This window comes from Lissotriton helveticus, chromosome 8 (assembly GCF_964261635.1).
Source record: "Lissotriton helveticus chromosome 8, aLisHel1.1, whole genome shotgun sequence".
NCBI classification, from domain to species: Eukaryota; Metazoa; Chordata; class Amphibia; order Caudata; family Salamandridae; genus Lissotriton; species Lissotriton helveticus.
In genome coordinates this window covers 617,391,445-617,412,773 of record NC_136069.1, presented here as the reverse complement: position 1 = coordinate 617,412,773, position 21,329 = coordinate 617,391,445, and the positions used below count along the sequence as shown (strand labels likewise).

At 50.4% G+C, this 21,329-nt stretch overlaps 1 protein-coding gene across 5 annotated transcripts in view; it reads left to right on the top strand.

Annotated features, from left to right (window-relative positions):
- MYCBP2 (MYC binding protein 2) overlaps positions 1-6,850 on the top strand; it is a 1,909,483-nt gene extending 1,902,633 nt beyond the window's left edge. For all 5 annotated transcript variants that reach the window (XM_078657470.1, XM_078657469.1, XM_078657471.1 and 2 more), the window contains one exon: positions 5,969-6,850. In XM_078657470.1, coding sequence (XP_078513596.1) covers positions 5,969-6,084 — 116 coding nt within the window. In that variant the 3' untranslated portion in view covers positions 6,085-6,850. The remainder of the gene's footprint in view (positions 1-5,968) is intronic.
- The last annotated feature ends 14,479 nt before the right edge of the window (positions 6,851-21,329 follow it).

The following is a 21,329-nucleotide window of genomic DNA, read 5'->3' as shown; positions in this document are numbered from 1 at the left end:
GAGTAGCGACACTGTACAACCATATCCATATCTGTCCACAGCATAGTCATTGAACAAAAAACATGAACATATTCCCCCCCCTCCAACCCCCCTCCCTGCCTTGCGGACTTGGAACTGCTCGCCACCCCAACTCAGCAGAGCGCTTAGAACCCCAACCCTGAAACTTCGTTTGCATGTATGTACAGGGGTGGGAAAGTCCGAGGAGGACCGACCACCCCCTGAGTCCCGAGCCATCAAGAAGTCCATTGTTATCAACAGAAGGAGGTGGGCCCTAACAGACAACTAGGTATGTTCCCCATATATAGAAAAAATAAAGGGGGGTACTTCCCTTGTGCGTGAGGAACTCACTCCCCGAAGTCATTGTGTGCATGCATCCTCTTCTTCTTCTTGTTCGACTTCCTCAGAAACACCTTCTTTGCCCAGTTGCCTTTGCCTCCTTCCCGGTCGTCCTGACCTCTCCACCGGTCGCCATCCTTCGAGCCAGTCGCGTGCTTCTTCTGGCGTGTCGAAAAACCAAGTTTTTTTGTCTGCCACCACTCTGAGTTTTGCTGGAAAGAGCATAGAATACGGCAGTTCACGGGATCTCAGCGTCTTTTTAACCTCAAGGAAGCTTCTACGGCATGCCGCGACCGCCGCCGTGTAGTCCAGAAAGAAAGAGATCTCAGAGTTTTGTATTCGTATAGGCGGTGCCACTCGTGCCGTCTGGAGAATAGCGTCTCTGTCCCGAAAATTAAATATGCGTGCTAGTACCGGCCGTGTGGGAGCTTCAGGTCTCGGACGCCCTCCTGGTACCCTGTGGGCCCGCTCCACAGAAAAGAAGGTCGATAGTCCTTTAGGTTGCAGCTTGTTCTTTGAGATCTTCAACGTAGAGGTCCATAGCGGGTCCCCCCTCGGACTCCGGAAGTCCAGTTATTCGAACATTATTTCGACGGGAGCGCCCTTCTTGTTCGACCAGCTTTGCTGCCATACGCTTGTTGTCATCCTCCAGTTGCGTCACTCTCTTAATCAGAAGCGTAGTGTCCTTAGTGAGAGATATCGTCACTTGTTCTACTTCAGTTACTCTTGTCGACATTTTCTGTAGATCCGCTCGTAGGAACGTGACATCCGTTGATATCGTACCCTCCGTGGTCTGCACCTGGTGTAGGGCCGCCATTACATCTTCCAGCATCACTTTGGAGCCTCCATCCTCCTCCGCTCCTTTAGCCCAAGCCCCCTTTCGATCCGGCAATGGGGGAAAGTCCTTAGCATATGCAAACTTGTCGAGCTTGTTGGGTCGCCCGGGAACCTTTGCCGCTCATTGTGTATGGAACAGCCTCTACAGTTCTCTATAGCACTTCCACAGGATTGTTGCAGTTGTATTTAGGCTGTATAACTTGTAGGCCGTCACCGAGGGCTCCCGCACCTACTCCGCAATTACCTGCGCCCGGAACCCCTCCTGTAGCGACACTCCCAAATCCAGCCGGGATGGGGTGGGGGTGGGGGAAGCGCTGCAGAATGCGTGAGGCGATGGTCCTGAGCTTTATCCACTTTTCTTTTTTTTGTTTTGTTTCCCCAAATCGTATGTGCCTCACACATGCGCTGCTGCGCGGCTCAGTAATGTAGGGGGACCGCCCCTCCTCTTCATACTCTGGGGCTCCTCTCGCCGCCGCTCACTTCAGGCCCCTATGAGTGGCCGCCGTACTGCATGGCCCGTCACAGCAGTCCCGCAGGTATATCGTGTTGGCCCCCAGTGGCGCTGCCTTCAAACCCTATGCAGCGCCGACTCTGTCTCCCGCTGCCAGTCCTCTCTATTACTGCCTGCCGGGCCCATCCTCCACCAACAATATCGAGGGGGGGGGGGTAGATCTCACGCCGTCACTCTGTACTTCAGGCGGCCACCGTCAGCGCCGTTACTGGGCCCCCGTGGTGTGTGCTCTCACCTCCTGTGTGTAGTGGCGCTCCGCCCTTCTACTCAGCAGGCCGCACCGCAGGCGCGCTGCTCAGTGTACCTCAGTTTCGCTGCCCGGTCCCTCTTGCCTGGAGCCACCCGAGATGGGGGTGTCGCATGTACCGCCTTTGATCTAAGCACCCGGCAATGTAGGGAGACTGCCCCTCCTCTTTACTCACTGGGGTTCCTCTCGCCTTCGCTCACATCAGGCCCCTAGAAGTGGTCGCTGTACTGCATGGCCCATTATAGCAGTCCAGCGGGTATATTGTGTTGGCCCCCAGTGGTGCTGCCTCCAGACCCTGTGCAGCACCGACTCTTACTCCGGCTGCCAGTCCTCTCTATTATTGCCTGCCGGGCCTGTCCGCCACCATCAATATCGGGAAGGGGGGGGGGGGTAGCTCTCACATGTCACTCTGTACTTCAGGCGGCCACTGGCAGCTCCGTCACTGAGCCCCCACGGTGTGCGCTCTCACCTCCTCTATGTAGTGTCGCTCTGCCCTTTCATTCAGCCGCCGTGGCGGGCCGGGACACCACCAAAATTTAGTCCGCGGCTTGAACCGTGCACACAGGCCGCAATTGCTCGTCCGCCGTTACTCACTGGTCCGGACTCGGAGAGGCCTCAGGCCGGGATCATTCAGTTCCGCTCCCCCTGTCCCTGGTTTTGCTGGAGTCTTGCGAGCCTACTTCTTCTCTCGCCTGCCTTTCTTGACTGTGGCACCATTCCTGCCTTGCCCACTGACTCGTGGCTGAGGCCGGTTCTGCCGTCCTCTTCACTTTTGTGTGTTCTCCTGTGGAGGGCCTTGCCCCATTTCTACCTCTTTTCCTTATAATTTGGGGTGACTCGTTCTCCTCTGTACTCCTCTGCCGTAGTCTGTTCCTCTGTTCCTCCGGGGCTTTCTGGTGGAGGTCCCTGATACCTTGGTTGGACTGGGGGTGTTCTGGCCTCCCCTCGCCTAGTCCTAGCTTCCTTCTGCTTGGTAGGGGCCGGGCCACCTTCTTGTTCCCATTGCATATCCCCTGCTGGGGCTCTGTATTTTTTCCTACTGTTTGGCTCTCTCGCAGGCCCTCCTCCCTTCTGTGTATGGCTAGGGTATCTATTCTACGTTAAGGAATATGCGTCTAGTAGTCTCTATCCGATGTACAAGTTACTTACCTTCGGTCACGGTGTATCTGGTAGAGACGATTCTAGCCGCAGATTCCTTCACGACCCGCCCTTCCTCCCCATTTTGCGAGGACCTTCAGCTTAGTCTTCTGCACTCGCCTGCCTCTAATTGGTTTTTGTCTTCTGCAAGTGCCCTCTTTCCCTTCCTCCCTAGTGGGATGCTCGTTCTGTTTGTTTGATTCAATCCTTCCTTCTGGTGATTGGTTGGGTGGCCCATGGGTACTTCTGCGTCCCTGCACCCTGGTCTTCCAGTGTGGGGCCTGCTCATGCCCTTTTCATTGCTTGAACTTTTAACTCCTCTGCAGTCCTCTGAATTGGGGTCTTGTGGTTGTGTCTCGACCCTTGTTCTTACAGAGAACTTACCTCTCCTTGTTGGTGTGGTCATGGGGTAATGTGCTGTTACTCATCTCTTCTGGACTTTTTGCCCTTCACTGTTGTGGGTTGTGATTGCTGACTCTTCGTCTGCTATGATGTTCCTCACATGTTTTTCTGCCTCCAGGGAGGATGTTGCCTTCGCTTGCAAGGTTGCTCCTCAGAGCAGTGCTCTGCTCTTTCCCTGTGGTGGCTTTCAGTACCTTAGTGCCTAGCACTTTTTCAAATGTTGCTGTTGCTCTCATTTTGTTTCCTCCCTTTTCTATTTTCACTGCTTTTTCGCACTGTTACCATACTCTTCACAGTTTGGTTTGTGATGGCTCCGCGTTGTGGCGCGGAAAAGTTCTCCGAAGAAAACTCACGTCAGCGCAATGGGTGGGGCTTATGTGACCTCGCTGACGTCACGCCCGCGGACCACGTCAGGGCAGTGTCAAGTGGTACCGCCTCCGGCGCGCAGAGATGCTGTGGCAAAGAACATTTTCCGGATCCAGTCTCCTGCCTGGGGATAATTCTACGTTAAGGAATCTGCAGCTAGAATCGTGTCTACCAGATACACTATTACTGAAGGTAAGTAACTTGTACATCTATTCTAAAGATAAGGAATCTATAACTAATTGTCTCTTTCAGATGAACAAGTTACTTACCTTCGGTAACAATGTATCTGTGAGAGACATAGATTAGTTATAGAATCCTTAACACCCCACCCAACATCCCCGTTCTGCGAATTGACTTCAAGGGTCAGGCAATCCATTTCAGGGCACCAGTGGTCAGTGTCTTTCATGACTGCGTTTCTGGCGTGAAATGCCGTGTAAAAGAACTGACAGCGTGCGAGGGCGGCGTCTTAAGTAGCTACCGCGACGTCATCACATCGACCACGACTCCAATGTCGGACGCGGAGCCGACCGACTCCACCTTTCGACGTGCAGGGGTACTGCTGACGAAAAAATTCTCCAGATCCAGTCTGACGCCTGGGGGTAATTCTAAAGGTAAGGAATCTATAACTGATCTATGTCTATTACGGATATATAGTTACCAAAGGTAAGTAACTAGTTCATCAAGGGTTAAGCTGGCTTTTGCTGTGGAAAATCTTGAAGATGAAGTCTTTCAGAATGCTAGAATGAAGGACATGCACAAGGTATCTTTTCTCTCCCAATTCAGCTGCTTCAGTAAATTTCTGAAGAGGGATGTTGAGGAATTGCCGGCTGAACTGTATTCGTGAAGATATGAAGATCAATAAGCTCATTGACAGTTTGGGAGCCCCCCGGACAACATGACCCACTGCTTCCTTTCAGTGAGGTTCTTACTGATCCATTTATGGTCATCTTAGAGAAGCCTTCCTTCACCTCGAAGTCCTAGTCAGTGATTCTTTCCGCTGTGATTGCCCAATAATCCACGTTACTACTTTTGTGACTTGGGAGTGTTTAAACCCACCATCACCCATCTGCTTGTCTAGAAACACCCTGGGGTGGAGGGGGAGGGGTCTATACCGAAATGCACTGCGTTCCCTTTTCCACACATCCCCCCACTTTATATTTCACTTCCAAGTTGCGGCGCTGCCAGTGCCCTGTCTTTGTAGTCCTATTACACTTCTGCAGAATCACATTTCCACATTCTGGCCTGATTCCCTTTCTGTAGCAACTCCCTGTCGAGATGTCTTTATCACTTTCCATGTCGGCTCCACGCCGTCATGAGCCACGGGCGCCGTGTACTCATGACGGAGTGGAGCCATCATTCAACTGCCGCTCGCCCACGCTTAGTTAGTGGACGGGGTCATGACGGCTCCACGCCGTCATGAGCACACGCTGCCTGTGAGTCATGACGGCGTAGAGCCGTCATGAGTAAGGGAGCGCCACGCCCACTCCCTAGACCCGCCCACGCCGCGGCCGAATTCGCGCTGCGGCGAAAGTGTTAAATGGTATATGTGAGCAAGTGGGGTAACTGTGGCAAGTACTGCACACTATTTCTCGCTGCGGAAGGAATGCTGTTGTGAATTCTCTGCATATGTTCCATGGTTCTTAAATGAATTCTGATCCTCCTGCTCTTCGTTACTTTTCTCAGGACAGGGAGTCAAAGATGTTGCACAGTGGGTGCTTTACGAAATTCATAGCTCACTAATTTTGAATCCCAACGGTCAGCGGATGCCTTATTCTGGTGGTGCATGCTTGTAATGCCTTGCCTATACATTTTAATACATTGATGCTATACATATTTGACAGTTATCAAACTAAACAAAAGATGTTGAACCTAAAAGTTGGTTATCTTCTGTTTGATATTGTGAACGTGAGGCACTAAAGGTATGTTTTCCCATAAAACATCCGGTTTAAATACAGCATGTTTGTAGGTGGAGAGCTAATTGCAGTGACACGTATTAGTATTGCTTCTTATTACAAGTGTAGCAATCTAGCATTGTATCTATCCCGTGTGGTATTTTCTGTAAAACATTGAAATGTATAGAAAAGAGTGCCCATTTCCTTTTATATTCATTATGCTCCATATTTATATTGCAGGTCCCAAAGGCAAACAACTTGAAGGAACGGAGTGTCCGCTTCATGTTGTCCACCCACCAACTGGTGAGGAGTTTGCCCTGGGCTGTGGAGTTTGCAGAAATGCCCATACATTTTAGACTTGTGTTTTTTAAGAATGCAAGCTGGAGAAACAGATCAAAGCAGTGGCCCTGTGGCGCCCAGTGGAATCCGCACCGCGGGCAGAGTGAGGATGGGACCACGTCGCAGCCCAAGCCTCGGAGCAGTGCAGAGTGCAAGAGCGATGCCAAATACCATGTACATGATTCTTGCTGAAAGGGAGACCCCTCTTTTTCTTAAATAAAACATTGACTCTTGTGAGGTGTTTGCATGTGGCCATTACAGTCCTCGGATATGAAGCATTGGGCCCTTACAAATGACGGATCTAAACATAACCTGGGGTAGGGTCTTCGCGTCCAAGGAGTATAAGAAGCCATGCTGGTCTTCAAAGAGGAGGAAAAAAATCATTGATTAATGTATATTGGATTTTGTACAATTGTATCTGCATCACGGGTGGGGAAGAAAGTTGTATCCTGGAAAGATTTCCTAGACTGTTATAAAAGAAAATGTGTTAGGAAGGCATATAAATGTAACAGGTATCGCGCTGTATATAAAGATATCAATGTTTGTCCTGTATAAGAATTATTACAACAGCAATTTCATTTGAACTTCTGGGTTAAGTTTGAGCCCGAAATTTTAATGAAGTGCAATACTGAGTGTGCCTCATACCTTGCAGCTGTAAACATAATGGAATGTACATGTTAATAAAGCCACTGTACATTTTTATACAGTGAGAAGTCTGGTGGATGTTAAGGATTTTATTTAAGAGAAATGGCTTAAAAATAAATCATGTTATTTGACAAGAAATCCCATTTTGTGGACTATTTGTTTATACAGATTAATTACCGAGCATGCACATCATGAACACAGATTATAATCGGATTTAGAACTGTGACACTTTATAGAAAATGTATTACATTTTATTAATGGTGATTTGTTTTTCTGTTTTCCGTTTTAGTGAATTCTGTTTTATGGCAGTTTTCATTAAGTATCAGAAGCTTTTGGTAGACATAGCTTTAATATTTGTAAAACATTTATAGCTAGTCCTATTTGATTTCAGTCTTGACAATCATTGCCTCCGAATGGCACCTAAAATTGTGCCAGAACTCAGATACTGGGGGAGACAGTCAAACATGGTCCTTCACTAAGCGCCATTCCTCCATCCTCTCCTGATCACTGAATGCCTCACCATTCCTTTCTAGCACATGCTTAAAGTGCTTTTAATACAAGAGTCAAGCAGAAGAGTGGAAGGGGTGGGTTGTTTTTATTTAACGACAAATGCTTCTCTTCCCTGCCTTACCTCTACTGCTGTTTCATGCTCCGAGGCCCAAATTTAGGCACTGCATTTATGATTTAAGAAGTTATATCAATTGCAGCACTTGTGAAAAAGTTAGAATTCCGTCCATTAAAAATAATGCAAAACAAGACGTGAGAGAAGTGTTCCCATTAAAAAATCAAATTTTCATGATATTCTTGTCCCAACAAGATCATAACATAAAACTGTCTATTTTTCTACACTTTGTCACAGATTATTGTTTTTCAAGCTCAGCATGTTCCAGTGGTCCTTTACCTGAACTGGGGGTTGTGGGAGGGGCTAGATTACGTGTCCTATTTGAAGGGAGCAGAATGTTGTCCATAGGAGAGTGAGATTGCTGGCAAGCAGACCTGTAGATTCCTCAACCAATTCACAAATTTCTCTGAAAACTAGAATCAATTTGAACAGGTTCCAGGGAAGATGTTCCTTTAAAAGGTAAAATAAACATCATAGAAATGCTAAGAAGATTATTTTGAGAAAATATATATAAGGTAACAAAGAATATACATGTTTGTAAATATTTTCTTTGATAATGTGTTCCCACAACCCATCACCCCTGGACATTGAGCATTTTAGTGTCCTCCATTATAAAATATTATCTGAAAGGGACAGATTCCTTACCTTAGCATATCCCCAGGCGTCAGACTGGATCCGGAAAGGTTTGCTTAGCAGTACCCCTGCGCATCAGTAGGCGGCGTCCTGCGGCTCCGCGTCCGTCGCTGGTATCGTATGCGCAGAGATGACGTCCCGGGGCCTACTTAGGCGCGCCACCCATGCGCGCTGGCGTCAGTTCTTTCTTTTTCCACGCCAGTAAGTTCAGATCCGGTTAGAGCACGTACCTCAGTCATTTTTGACTATCTTTTGAGATTTTTTGTCTCGTGTTGGTTCTCTCTGGTGCTAGTAGGGATGCCTGGTTTCAAGTCTTGCGGGACCTGCCGTCAAATATGCAGTCGCAATATGTCAGTGGCGGACCATCATGATGTCTGTCTCTACTGCCTGGAGCGCGACCATGACTCACGGTCCTGTCTGGACTGTAGGGCTATGGCCCGAAGGCCTTGAGGGAGCGGCGCCGGAAGTTGCTTGAAGTTTGGCACCCGTCCCCACGCCGTTCGAGATCCAGGGGTCGTTCCCGTGACCGCTCGCGGAGCTGTTATCATCACTCCACGGGTTCCAAGTCTTCACAAGAGGCGGCACAAAAAGAAATTGAAGAAGCGTGTTCCCTCTCCGACGTCCCCCCGTCGGTCCTCCGATGCGGACGAGGGGGACAGGGTCTCAGCCCCTGTGGCTCCTTCGGAGCCTGGGAGTCTCGTGGCCTGCCTGCCTTACCCGGGTCCGTTGGGGAGTCCCGCACAAATGCAAGAATTCCTTGCTACCATGGACCGCCTGTTTAGGCCTCGGGTTCCTGCCGGTGCTCCTTCGGGCCCTGCGATCCCATGTCTGGATCCTGCTGGTCCGTCAACTCCTTTGGCGGATCCAGCCCCGGCGCCGCCAGCGGCCCCGGCCCCGGTGCCGCAGGATCCTGCGCCCCTGGCTCCGGCCTCGGTGCCAAGAGGTCCCATGCTGCCGGCTCCGGCCCCGGCTCTGCCGGTGGCGCCGCAGTGGATACCGCTGGTTCCGCCTCTGCCCCGGTTCCCGGATGGATTTGTCCCCACGTGGGATCCGAATTGTGAACCGGCGCCGTTTATTCCTGCCCTGATCCCCGCCCCGCCGCTGAGGCCTGTGCTTACGGCACCGGCGGAGGAGGATGACTGGGAAGGGTCTGAGGACCCGCTTGCTCGTCAGTGTGATTCTGAGCAGGACTGGGTGGACGACTTGGAGGAGGCCGGTGGCCTTGTCGTCTCCTCTGATCCGGGATTTGCCTCTCCCCCGCCCACTATGGAGGAAGGTGCCTCGTATACGGTGGTGCTCCGTCTGCTGCTGAGGTACTTAACCTCGATCTCCCCACTGTGACCCTGAAGACAAATCTCCTTACTGAGATGCTCCAGCTGGCGTCCACTTCATCGGACCCGATGCTGCCTTTCAATGATGCCCTCACCAAAATCTTGTTAGGCACTTGGTCACAGCCCGCCACAGGAGCCCCTGTGGATAAGAACATCGCCGGGAGACTCTGCCTTTCTGACCACTCATCCTACACCCGAAAGTCTGGTCATTCAAGCTTCTACGTCTCAGAGTGCCTTTCCCACAGCTCCGCTGGAAAAGGTCTCTAAAAAATTGAGGCAGTTTGGCAAGCATTTTTTCTCTTCGGCCAGCTTAGGACTGCAGTCAGTGAGCACCGCATGCATCCTGGGCCGCTATTGCCACGCGGTGTGGGATTCCGTGACTGAGGTGTTGCCTCAGTGCCCGGAGGCGGTCCAGACTGTGCTGTCTCAGGCTGTGGCTGAGGGTAAGGACGCGGCTAGATTTGCCATTCTTTGTGGCTTGGACACCGCATACTCCCTCGGTAGGGCGATTTCCACAACCGTGGTGCTTCGGCGCCACACCTGGTTGAGGTCTACTGGGTTCTCCCTGGACTTCCAGAGGTCGCTCATGGACATGCCCTTTGACGGGACTCGCCTGTTTGGTGATAAGGCTGACACGGCACTGAAGCGTTTTAAGGACTCTCAAGCTACGGCCAAGTCCTTGGGCCTTTCCGCCACGTGCCCGCCACGTCTACGTTTCATTCCTTTCGTGGCCATGGCAGAGGCGCCCCTGCCTGTTCGTTTAGTCAAAAGCCTGCGCAGAACCAGACTCAGCGTGAGCGTGGAGGCCGCCGAGGTGGCTCCGGGGGCCGGCGCGAGGTTCAGTCCACCTCCACCCCCGCGACGTCTACCTCGAAGCCTTCCTAGTCTGAGCTTCGGGTCGCACCCCACGCCAGTGGGTGGCAGGATACGTCACTACCTTACCCATTGGCGTATTATCACTTCTGACAAGTGGATGTTGCAGCTCGTTCGGAGGGGCTACTCCCTCCCCATCGAGTCTACCCCTCCGGCCCTGCCACCTCAGTTCCACTGCATGTCAGGGATCACTTTGCGCTGCTTCAACAGGAAGTTGCGTCCCTCTTGGCCAAGGGGCCATTGAGCGCTTTCCTGGGCCAGAATTAGGACATGATTGTTACTGCACTACTTTCTGGTCCCCAAGATGGACAAAGGGGGCTTGCGCCCCATCTTGGACCTCAGGGACGTCAATCGCTTCCTCCAGAAGGAGAAGTTCAAGATGCTGACTCTGGCTCAGGTCCTGGCTGCCCTCGACCCTGGAGACTGGATGGTATCGTTGGACTTGCTGGACGCATATTTTCACATCCCCGTCCTGCCGGCCCACCGACGTTACCTGCGGTTCACGGTAGGCCAGGAGCATTTTCAGTTTGTCGTGCTCCCCTTCGGCCTCACCAGTGCCCCTCGGGTGTTCACGAAAGTGATGACGGTGGTCGCAGCTCATCTGCGCAGGTCAGTGGTGTCAGTCTTCCCCCTACCTCGACGACTGGCTGTTGAAGGAGGGCTCGCCCCATTCAGTTGTGACCCACCTTCAGACTACGGTCGACCTCCGGCATTTGCTGGGGTTCTCCATCAATGTGCCGAAGTCGCATCTGAGTCCCTCTCAGAAGTTCCCTTTTATCGGAGCAGTTCTGGATTCAACGTGGTTTCGGGTTTATCCTCCCAAGCAGCGAGTCCGGGATATTCAGGCTATGATTCCGATCTTTCGGCCTCTATCCCGGGTTTCAGTCCGGATGACCCTCCGGCTCCTGGGCCTGATGGCCTCCTGCATCCTGCTAGTGCAACATGCCAGGTGGCATATGCGGGCTCTGCAGTGGGACCTGAAGTTCCAGTGGGCACAGCATCAGGGCAACCTGTCCGATCACGTTCAGATCTCAGAGGGCACTGCACGACACTTGCAGTGGTGGCGCACGAATCGTGATTGGGTTAATGGCAGATCCCTCTCCCTTCCTTAACCGGAGCACACAGTGGTGACGGACGCGTCCCTCCTGGTATGGGGAGGCCACTTGGGGGAGGTGGAGATCAGAGGCCTCTGGTCTCCGGCGGAGTCCCGGCTCCACATCAATCTTTTGGAGCTTCGGGCGATCCGACTGGCACTGAAGGCATTCCTTCCGTCTGTCCGGGGAAGTGTAGTGAAGGTGTTCACGGACAACACCACTGCCATGTGGTATTGCAACAAGCCGGGCGGGATGGGGTCCTGGACCCTCTGTCAGGAGGCTCTGCGCCTCTGGACATGGCTGGAACATCAGGGCATTACCTTGGTGGTTCAACACCTGGCAGGTTCTCTGAACGCCAGGGTGGACGGACTCAGACGCCGGTGCTTGATGGATCACGAATGGCGTCTGAACTCGTACGTGGTGCAAGGTCTCTTTCTGCAGTGGGGAGAGCCTCGGTTAGATCTATTTGCCACCAAAGAGAACACGCAATGTCATCAATTCTGCACGTTGGAATTTCCAAGGAGGCACTTGTGCGGCGACGCTTTTCGTCGCGAGTGGAGCTGCGGTCTGTTGTACACCTTTCCGCCTATACATCTTTTGCCCAGAGTGCTGAAGAAGATAGGCACGACCGGGCCCAGGTCATTCTTGTGGCTCCGGATTGGGCACGAAGATACTGGTATCCCGAGCTACGCAACATGGCAATCGATCCCCCGATCCGACTGCCTCTTCGGGAGGATCTTCTGTCGCAGCAGCAGGGGACAATCCTCCACCCGAACCTGTGCAGCCTCCACCTCCATGCGTGGAGATTGAGCGGCGACAGTTGACAGCTTTCGATCTTCCTCCCAAAGTCTGTGATGTCATTCTGGCAGCCAGGCATACCTCCACGAAAATTGTGTACGGCTGTAGGTGGACAAGTTTGTGGCATGGTGCACAGATAATTCTGTGGATCCCCTTTCTGCCCCTTTTTCCAAAGTTCTTCTGTTCCTTCTTTCCTTGGCCCAGCAGGGCTCTGCTCTGGGCGCTATCAAGTGTTATCTTTCTGCCATCTCCGGAGGGATGCTCCTGGTGTGCTTTTAATCTTTGTATTCTTTCAATTTGACAGTTCCAGAGTACAAGGTGTCCAACATTGGTGCGGTGACAAAGTGTCAAGCCCTGATGAATCTGCCGGAAGTTTCAGTGACAGTGAAACATGTTGGCTGTAGGTAATGGTATGCAGGGTTAGCTACCAGCCTTTTTAGTGCAACAGAACACACCTAATGTCAGAAAAAAAGTTGTGCGAAAGGTGTGTCTGTTGATTTTAAGCACTTTTGGTCACAGAAGGGAGTGAATGCTTATTGCTCCTTTGCACTTCATACACTTTTTCGGTTTGTTTTGGACACTTTTCTTTCCTCTTCTTTTCTGAATTGAATGACTACCTATGATGAGAAAAGGGGCACAATCTGGTGAACACCTGCCAGTTGCCCCGAGGGTGGTGCGCCCGTGAGGTGTCATTCTTTTCTCCACACATTTTTACACGTAGTAAGTGTGGGCGGATGTCCTGTGTACATGACTGATACAGACATCGTTTAGTGCTCTGTTTTGACTGTCTTTTTGACGTTTACTAGGAATTTCCCTTATTTTTATGCTGAGAATTTTGGGCGAAATACACCAAACACACCAACAGAAAAAAAAATCAAAAATTGGTGGTGTAGCATTGGACTTGGATAGTTTGTCTCTCCATTGCATTAATACAAGTACTGATATCTAACGGCTTGGGGACAGGGTTTTTGTACAATTGTCAGTAGATGAGTGGGGGGCAACCCTATTTCCCCTTTTTCCCTCTTCGCTCCTTTTTGGAATAGTAGGTTATCAAGGACCCGCTGCCGTAGATTTGCAAAAAAAATTAAGTTGGCTAGTCAATTCCCACAAGTTATTAAACAAAAGCTGCAGTCAGAAATTGCAGAAGTAAGAATGGCAGATCCATTTTCTATTTTGCCTTTAGCATATCTTATCTTATCACCCTTAGGAGTTGTACCTCAGAAAGACACCAGGTGAATTTTGCATGATTCAGCGTTTGTCGTGGCCTCAAGGTTTATCGGTTAATGATTTCATAGCCAAGGAAGATACTATTGTTCAATTTGCAACAACTGATGTAGCGCTTGAGATGGTTAGGAAGGCAGGATGGAATGCTGAATTGGCAAAATGTGACATTAAGGCTGCTTTTAGATTGTTACCGGTCAACACGCTGGATTTTTCTTTATTGGGGATTCATTTTAATGATTAATTTTTTCTAGACAAGGTTTTACCAATGGGGTGTGCAGTCTCTTGCAATCTATTTGAAGAGTTTAGGTCTTTTATTCAATGGTGTTTCATTTTCAGGTCAGATCACGTTCAAATAGCACATTATCCGGGTGACTTCCTTTTTATTGGTGCAGCTGGCACTCAGCAATGTAACAGAGCTCTTCAGTTTTTAAAGTCATTGTCAAAAGATGTAGGTGTTCTTCTGGCAGATGAAATGACAGAAGACCCCTCAAGTGGTCTGACCTTCCTAGGTATCGAAATAGACACAGTCAAGATGTAGGTGAGACTACCTGTTAAAAAGATTATAGAGATGGTGGAGATGCTAGAACATGCCAGGCTATCACAGAAGTTAACTATTTATGAAATACAATGTCTTCTAGGGTATTTAACCTTGGCTTGCAGGGTGGTGAAAGCTGGTAGATCTTTCTGTTGAAGGTTAGGTTTTGCCATGCCAGGGGTTACCTTGCCTCATCACAGAATTAGAGTTTCAGTCGCAATGACAGCTGATTTCGAAGTCTTGATAATTTTTGGCATTCAACTGAGATACGATTTGGTCTCTTGATGAGGGTTTTCTATGGTCAATTCAATTTTTTTCTGACGCATCAGAGCCAATAGTTTTGGGCTCTTTTGGGAAGGTAAATGGTGTGCTGAAAGTTGGCCTTAAACATGGAATTCTGAGAAAAGAAGCATAGCCTTTTTCTAATTTTTCCCTCTGATAGTGGCATTAGCAGTTTGGGGCAAGAAATTGTCAAACAAAACTGTTATTTTTCATGTTGACAACAAAACTGTGGTTGACCTGGTAAATGGTCAAAAGGCTAAAGACAGACACCTTCCTAAACTATTACAAAGATTCATGCTAGGTTAATGTTAATGTTAATGTTAATAATGACTTGTAAAGCGCACGTTCACCGGGTGGCTTCTTGGCGCTATAAGGTTCTGTAAGCTGTCAGAGAGTACATTAATTCTAGACTTGCACCAATAGCCATGTTTTGAATTGCAGAAGGTCGGTGTAGGACCGTATTTCCAGCGGGAGGGAGTTCCACAGTTTGGGGGCAAGGGTAGCAAATCTGCAGCCTCCTTGACGTACCCGTTTGAACGCCGGGGTGGTGAGGAGTGAGCAGATCGTAGGTTGCGTATGGGAATGTGCCTAAGTATCAGGCTGTCAATGAATACGGGACTGGTGCCATGCAGAGATTTAAAGATGAGGCAGCCAGTTTAAAAGGCGCACGCTGGGAAATGGGGAGCCAATGCAATTTCCTCAACAACGGGGTTGCTGGTTGCCATCTAGGTTGACGAAAAACCAGTCCAGCTGCATGATTCTGAGCCATCTGCAGCCGTTTGAGCAGGTATAGTGGCATGGCCAAGTACACAGAGTTCAGGAAGTCCAAGTGCGACAGGACAGTGGCTCTTATGACCTGGATCAGTGCTTCCTGAATGAGAAGGCGATGTATGTTCCTGATCTTGCGCATCTGAAAGAAGCACTTAGAGATAACTGCGCCAACCTGTGTTTTCAGTAAAAGGTCACTGTCCATGGAGACTCCTAGTGTTTTGGCTGAAGGGGAGGGGTAGGGAGGAGGTCCCAGCTCAGATGCCCAATAGTGGGGACCCCAGAGCTTATGGCTGTTCCCAGTGAGAACAAGCATTGTCTTACCAGGGTTCAACTTAAGGTGATTATGGTCCGTACAATCTTGGATGTGCAGCATGGTAGCCTGGAAGCTGGTGACAGAGCTGTGCAGGTCGTCAATCTTGAAGACTAGTTGAAGGTCATCTGCATAGTTAAAAACCGTCACCTTCCTGTCTTTGAGGAACTGAACCAGGGGGGCTTTATAAAGGTTGCCTAATATTCAATATCATTTTTAAGGTTAAACACGTTCCAGGAATAGATAATAATATAGCAGAGGCATTATCTCGTTCCCGGTGCTGAGATTTTGTGGTTTGGCGCCTGGAGCAGACCGAGTGTTAGACTTGGCATCTTTTGGCGTGTTTCCCAAGAGGTTTGCTTTCTGGACTCCCGGTTTTGACTCTGTTTTTGCTGGTGTAATGATTCTGCGCACTTTTCACACTGCTGATCTGTGGTAAAGTGCAAGTGCTCCTGTGGTCAAATGTGTTATGGATTGGTGTTTCCATGATTGGCCTATTTGATTTATGTGTCAGTCCCTAGTAAAGTGCACTGGGTGTGCCAGGGCCCATAAATCAAATGCTGTTGGTGGGCTGCAGCACTGGATTGTGCCACCCACGCAAACAGACGGTAAAGTGTTACTCTGGCCATTGCAGAGCCTATGTCCAGTCTGGTACTGCCATATCGACTTGGCAAGTGCACCCACTTGCCAGTCCCTAAACCTTCCCTTTTCTACATGTTATTTACCCCTATGGTAGGCCCAAGGTACCCCTGTGGGCAGGGTGAATTTTATGTGAAAGGTGTGTGTGGCATGCCTGATAGTGAATTACAGCCAATTTAGTTTTTCACTATTGCAAGGCTACCTGTTCCCATAGGCCAGAATGGACAGGTTGATTATAACATCTTATAATCCTAACTGACCCAGAGAACATGGTAGAAATTCGAGTTTAGTATGCCTGAACTCAGAATCATAAAATACATATTTTAGTGAAGTTGCTTTTAATATTCTGTGTTTGAAAATACCACTTTTATAAAGTAGGTATTTTCTTGCCTAACCATCCAGCCTGCCTCTGCTAGGTTGTGTATTGCATGTCTGGTTTGTGAGTGACAGGGGCTGGGGTGGCTCCAAGAGACAGGGTGAGTCAGCACAGGGCTGAATAGACCCATCTGCATGTGGAGTGGTAGGAGGAGTAGCACCTGGGTCTTAATAGGGCTATGTCGCCTTCCACAATACTGGCTCCACCTCCTGGGGTGTGTCTGAGAACTCTGGCCCATCCTGACCTAGAAAAGAAGGAGTCTTGTAAAGAAAGTGCTCCAACACTGACCAGAACTGGTTTGGACTAGGTACAGGACCCTCTGCCTTTAGAGGATAAAGGATTTGGTGGTATAAATATTGGGGCCGATTCCCCAGAACGTTGGAACTCTTTTGGATCAAGAAGACTGCCAAGAAGAAGAGCTGGAGACGCTGTGAGGAGGAACTACCACTTTGCTGTGTGCTTTGCTGTGTTGGCCTGCAGTGGCTGCTTCTGTCTTGGGCAGTGAAAGGACTGAACTGAACTTTCTGCAATCTACTTTTGTGAGTTTCTCCAAGGGCTTGAGGTAGAGCTTGCCCCCTGTTCAAGACGTCTCAAGAACAGCAAAGACTTCAAGCTTTTCTGCCCCCAGCACTGGAAACTGTGTGTTTTGTGCTGCAAAAGAAGAAAACCAACTTGACGATGTCGACTACGCCGCTGCCGACTCCGTGTCCTGACGGCTCCGACACGGGCACCGTCGCAACGCCGCACCCCGACCTAGGTCTCACCAACTATGCCTGCTCGCGCCGCCACCGAGCCGCTGCTCGCACCGTGACCTTTGGGCACCGCACTCCGCACCGCCTCGCTTCACGACAACGCCGTGATATCCCCGACGACGCCGCTCCATGCCGGAATCGACGCCACAGCCTGCACCATGGTTCAAGGGCACCGCTCGTAAAGTTATACGACACACTGCCCTCATCCCGCACCGCAGCCTTGGCCTACCGACGCCGGTGCCATCAACTCCAGACTCCAGTTCGTCAGCCAACGACAGCGCTTCAGCAACGACGACGACGCTGCTTGCACCGTGATGAGTACCGCCTTCATCTCACACCACAACCCTGGTCTCACCGACGACGCCATCTGACACCTCCACCGAGCAGCTGCTCGCAGCGCCACCTGAGGGCACCGCATGCGGCATCACTGCACTTCGCACCGGATCACCCGAGGCCTGCCGATGCCAGCGCTTCCGACTTCAACAGAGAGAAGATCGACCTGCAACGCGTGTGACTTCGAGGGTCCGACGACTGCTGCACCGAACTCCGGATCCGACAACTGCGGACGCTGTGCTTTCAGAAGCTCAACGAGAGGTCGCCGACACCCTGCATTTCTGAAAGGTGCTGTTTGCGGGTCTTCCAGACACCATAACTGGCCTGCGACGCCGAGGTCATCCAGAACTGTTTGGATTTGTTTGCTCACGACGCCGTGATACCCCAGACGGAGCTATCGACATCAAGATACTGTTTTTCAAGGTTATTTTGATAACTGTAGATTTCTAAGTAGTGTATTGTGAATTTTTATTGTTTTCGTCTTGTCTTAAGTATATAAAAATATTGGATATTTTTCTAAATTGGTGTGGTGTCCTTTTGTAGTGCTTACACTGTATTACTGTTGGTTATGTGAAAATGCTTTACACACTGCCTCTAAGATAAGCCTGACTGCTCGTGCCAAGCTACCAAGGGGGTGAGCAGGGCTTATTTTAGGAGTGTAACTTCCTTATCCTGACTAGGAAGAAGGGTCCCTATTTGGGCAAAGGTGCAAGCCCTTGCCAACTAGAGACCCCCGTTTCTAACATAGTTTGTAAGAGGAGAGGATAGGACTTGTGTTTGCACTTGATTTTACAGTGATTGGTGTGCACTACTGCCATATCGCAGACCACTAAGTACCACATACTGGTTCTTTTTTTTTTTACCTATTTTTGAGCTTGCCAGTTTAAACTTGCTACTTCATCATGCCTGAATCAAGATCATCATCTGTTGAATCCCTGGAAATTGCCTTTGAGGAGGATAGGTTGGAATCCTACAATGTGAAAGAATTGAAAGCGATTTGCAAGAACCTGAAAGTCCAAGTCAGAGGCCTCACTAGGAAGGAGGAGCTACAAAAGGCGCTGAGGGCCTGGGTAGCAGCCAGACATACCAGGGAGCAGTCTGGTGATGTCAGTGGAGAAGCAGAGGAGCCTACTTCTAGGGTGGATGTGCTTTTGGGAGGGGGAGAACCCGCCAGGCAGCAGTAGCTTGTCCCCAGAGGAGCTGGAGGACAGGTGGGATGCAAGGAAGGTAGCTACTGAGTTAGAGAAGCTCAAGCTAGCCATGGAAGAGAAAATAATGTTGTTAGATTATGAGATCAGAATGAAGGAGCTGAATCAAAGAAGTAGGCCCAGCTCAGATGGTGGCAGCAATTCATCAGGACAAACAGACAGAATCATACACATCCCTAAGAATGTCGGCAGAGAGTTCAAAAAGGGGGATGACATACAGAGGAGGTTTCAGGGTTAGAAGACAGCGATACACATGAATGGGGTCCCTGAGAAGAATTGAGGAGCAGGATTGTGGCCTCTGTTTCTAGAGGAAGCCATGGATACTTTGACAGCTTTGGATAAGGGGCCTAACCTCACCTAGTCTGATATGAAGGAAGCCCTCCTCACTAGGTATGGTCTCACTCCTGAGAAGTAGAGGGATCATTTTAGGCCCCGTAAGAAGTCTGAGGCCAACACTTGGTTGGAATGTGTGGATATGTTTTGCAGGTCGCTGGATGGCTGGGTGAAGGGCAGTAATGTGACAGATTTTCAGGGGTTCTACAATTTGATTGCATGGGAGCACTTGTCTAGTCTATGTTTTGCAGATCTGTGCCAGCACCTAGTTGATAGTAATCTGACTAACCCCAGGAAGCTTGCTATGGAGGTGGACCGCTGGGTGAGTACCAGTGTCCACAAGAAGGCGTTTGGGGGCGACTCAGCCAAAGGTGGGCAGGGTCCCCAGCAGAAAAGTGGGGGGGAGAAGGGTAAAGCACAGGAGTTCTCTAAAGGGCCCCAAACTAATACGCAGGGAAAAGGTTCCCAGCCCCCAGGAGATAAGCAGAAAGGGGTCTCTACAGGAAAGCCTGTTGAGACCAGCCCCCGCAAGTGTTTTTCATGTGACCAGGTGGGTCACCTGAAGGGGGACCCCAGGTGCCCAAAGGGGACGCAGCCGGCCACTGGTGGGCAAACCAAGTGTTGGCTAGTGTAGCGCTTGGGGTGGAGGGGTACCCACAGGAGGCTGGGGATCCTGCAGAAATGACCCTTGTCTCACTAGGGGACAGTGAGATGGTCGCAGGAAACCAGGTGCAGCTTAACACAAAGAAATCCAGCACGTGGGTGACCATCAATGGGAAAAGGGTAGATGCTCTCAGAGATACTGGAGCCAGTGTGACCTCAGTCCAGTGTCAACTGGTCTCTGAGAAGCAGGTAGTCCCAGGGGCGTTTCACCAAGTAGTTGCTGTGGACAACTCAGAGCGCCAGTGTATGGTGTCGCTGGTCCCCTTTAAATGGGGGGGGGGCCTCAGGTCCCTTGAGGGTGGTTGTAAGCCCTAACATGCCTTTAGATTGTCTGCTAGGTAACGACCTGGAGCAGTCCTTATGGAAGGATGTTGAGCTCAGGTCTCACTTGGAGATGCTTGGGTTGCAAGTGTGGGCATGCATATCTACTCAGTCAATGGCAGCCAGAAGGGTGATCAAGAGGACTTGGAACCTGACACAGTGGCCCAAGTCCCTGCCAAGAGAAAGGGCAGGGGGCACTGGAAACTGGCCATTGAAGTTCCCAAGGACCGGGAGGAGGCTGACCATGAGGGGGATGCCCTGGTGCCTACAGGGGCACAAGTAGCCGAGCTGGGGGACATCTCTGAGCTGACCCATTGGCAGCAAGAAGGGGGTCCCACCAGGGAGGAATTCTGCAAAGAGTACAAAGAGTGCCCTTTTCCGGAAGGTCTGCAGTGCCAGGCTGCAGACCAGGCACCTGGTGATCATTCGGGATCACATCTGATCTACTCGGAGAATGGTCTCCTATATAGTGAGCCAAAGGTTGCTGAGCCTGGGTCAGCCCATGTGCTGGTGGTACCCCAGCGCTTCAGGACCTTCTTACTGGGTCTGGCTCATGATGTGCCTTTGGCAGGACATTTGGGGCAGGCCAAGACATTTGACAGGCTTGTCACCCACTTCTTTTGGCCCCAAATGTGAAGGCTGTCAGATGAACACTGCAGGTCTTGCCAAACTTGCCAGGCAAGTGGCAAAAGTGGGAGGAAGGTCTACACTCCACTCCAACCTTTTCCAGTTGTTGGAACACCCTTTGAAAGGGCAGGGATGGACATTTTGGGGCCACTGGATCCCAAGACAGCCATGGGCAACAGGTACATCCTGGTCTTGGTGGACCATGACACCCGGTACCCGGATGCAATCCCTCTCAGGACAACGACGGCGCCAGTAGTGGGCCGGGTGTTAATGGGGATCTTTTCCCACATGGGGTTACCCAGAGAGGTGGTTTCTGACAGGGGAACCAATTTCATATCCAAGTATATGACATCCCTGTGGAAGGAGTGTGGTGTAACCTTCAAGTTCACCACTCCTTACCACCCACAAGGTAACGGTCTAGTGGAGAGATTCAACCAGGCCTTGAAGGGCATGATTAAGGGTCTAACAGAACCCATGAGGCGTAAGTGGTACATTCTCTTGCCATGCCTTCTTTTTGCATACAGAGAGGTGCCTCAGAAGTCTCTTGGGTTCAGTTCCTTTGAGCTCCTGTACGGCCACCCTGTCAGAGGACCTCTGAGTTTGGTGAAGGAAGGCTGGGAGGCAGCTCCCAGGCAAACTTTCCAGGATGTGTTTAGTTACATGCTGGCTTTCAGAAACCAACCTCCTGCTTTAGGAAACTCACTCAGGCAAACCTAGAAGCAAACCAGGAAGAAATGAAGAAGTGGTATGACCAGAATGCCACTCTGGTTGAGTTTCAACCTGGGCAAAAAGTGTGGGTCATGGCCCCAGTGGAACATTGTACCTTGCAGGAAAAGTGGACTGGACCATTTGAGGTGGTGGAGCGCAAACGTTACGTCACCTATCTGGTAGA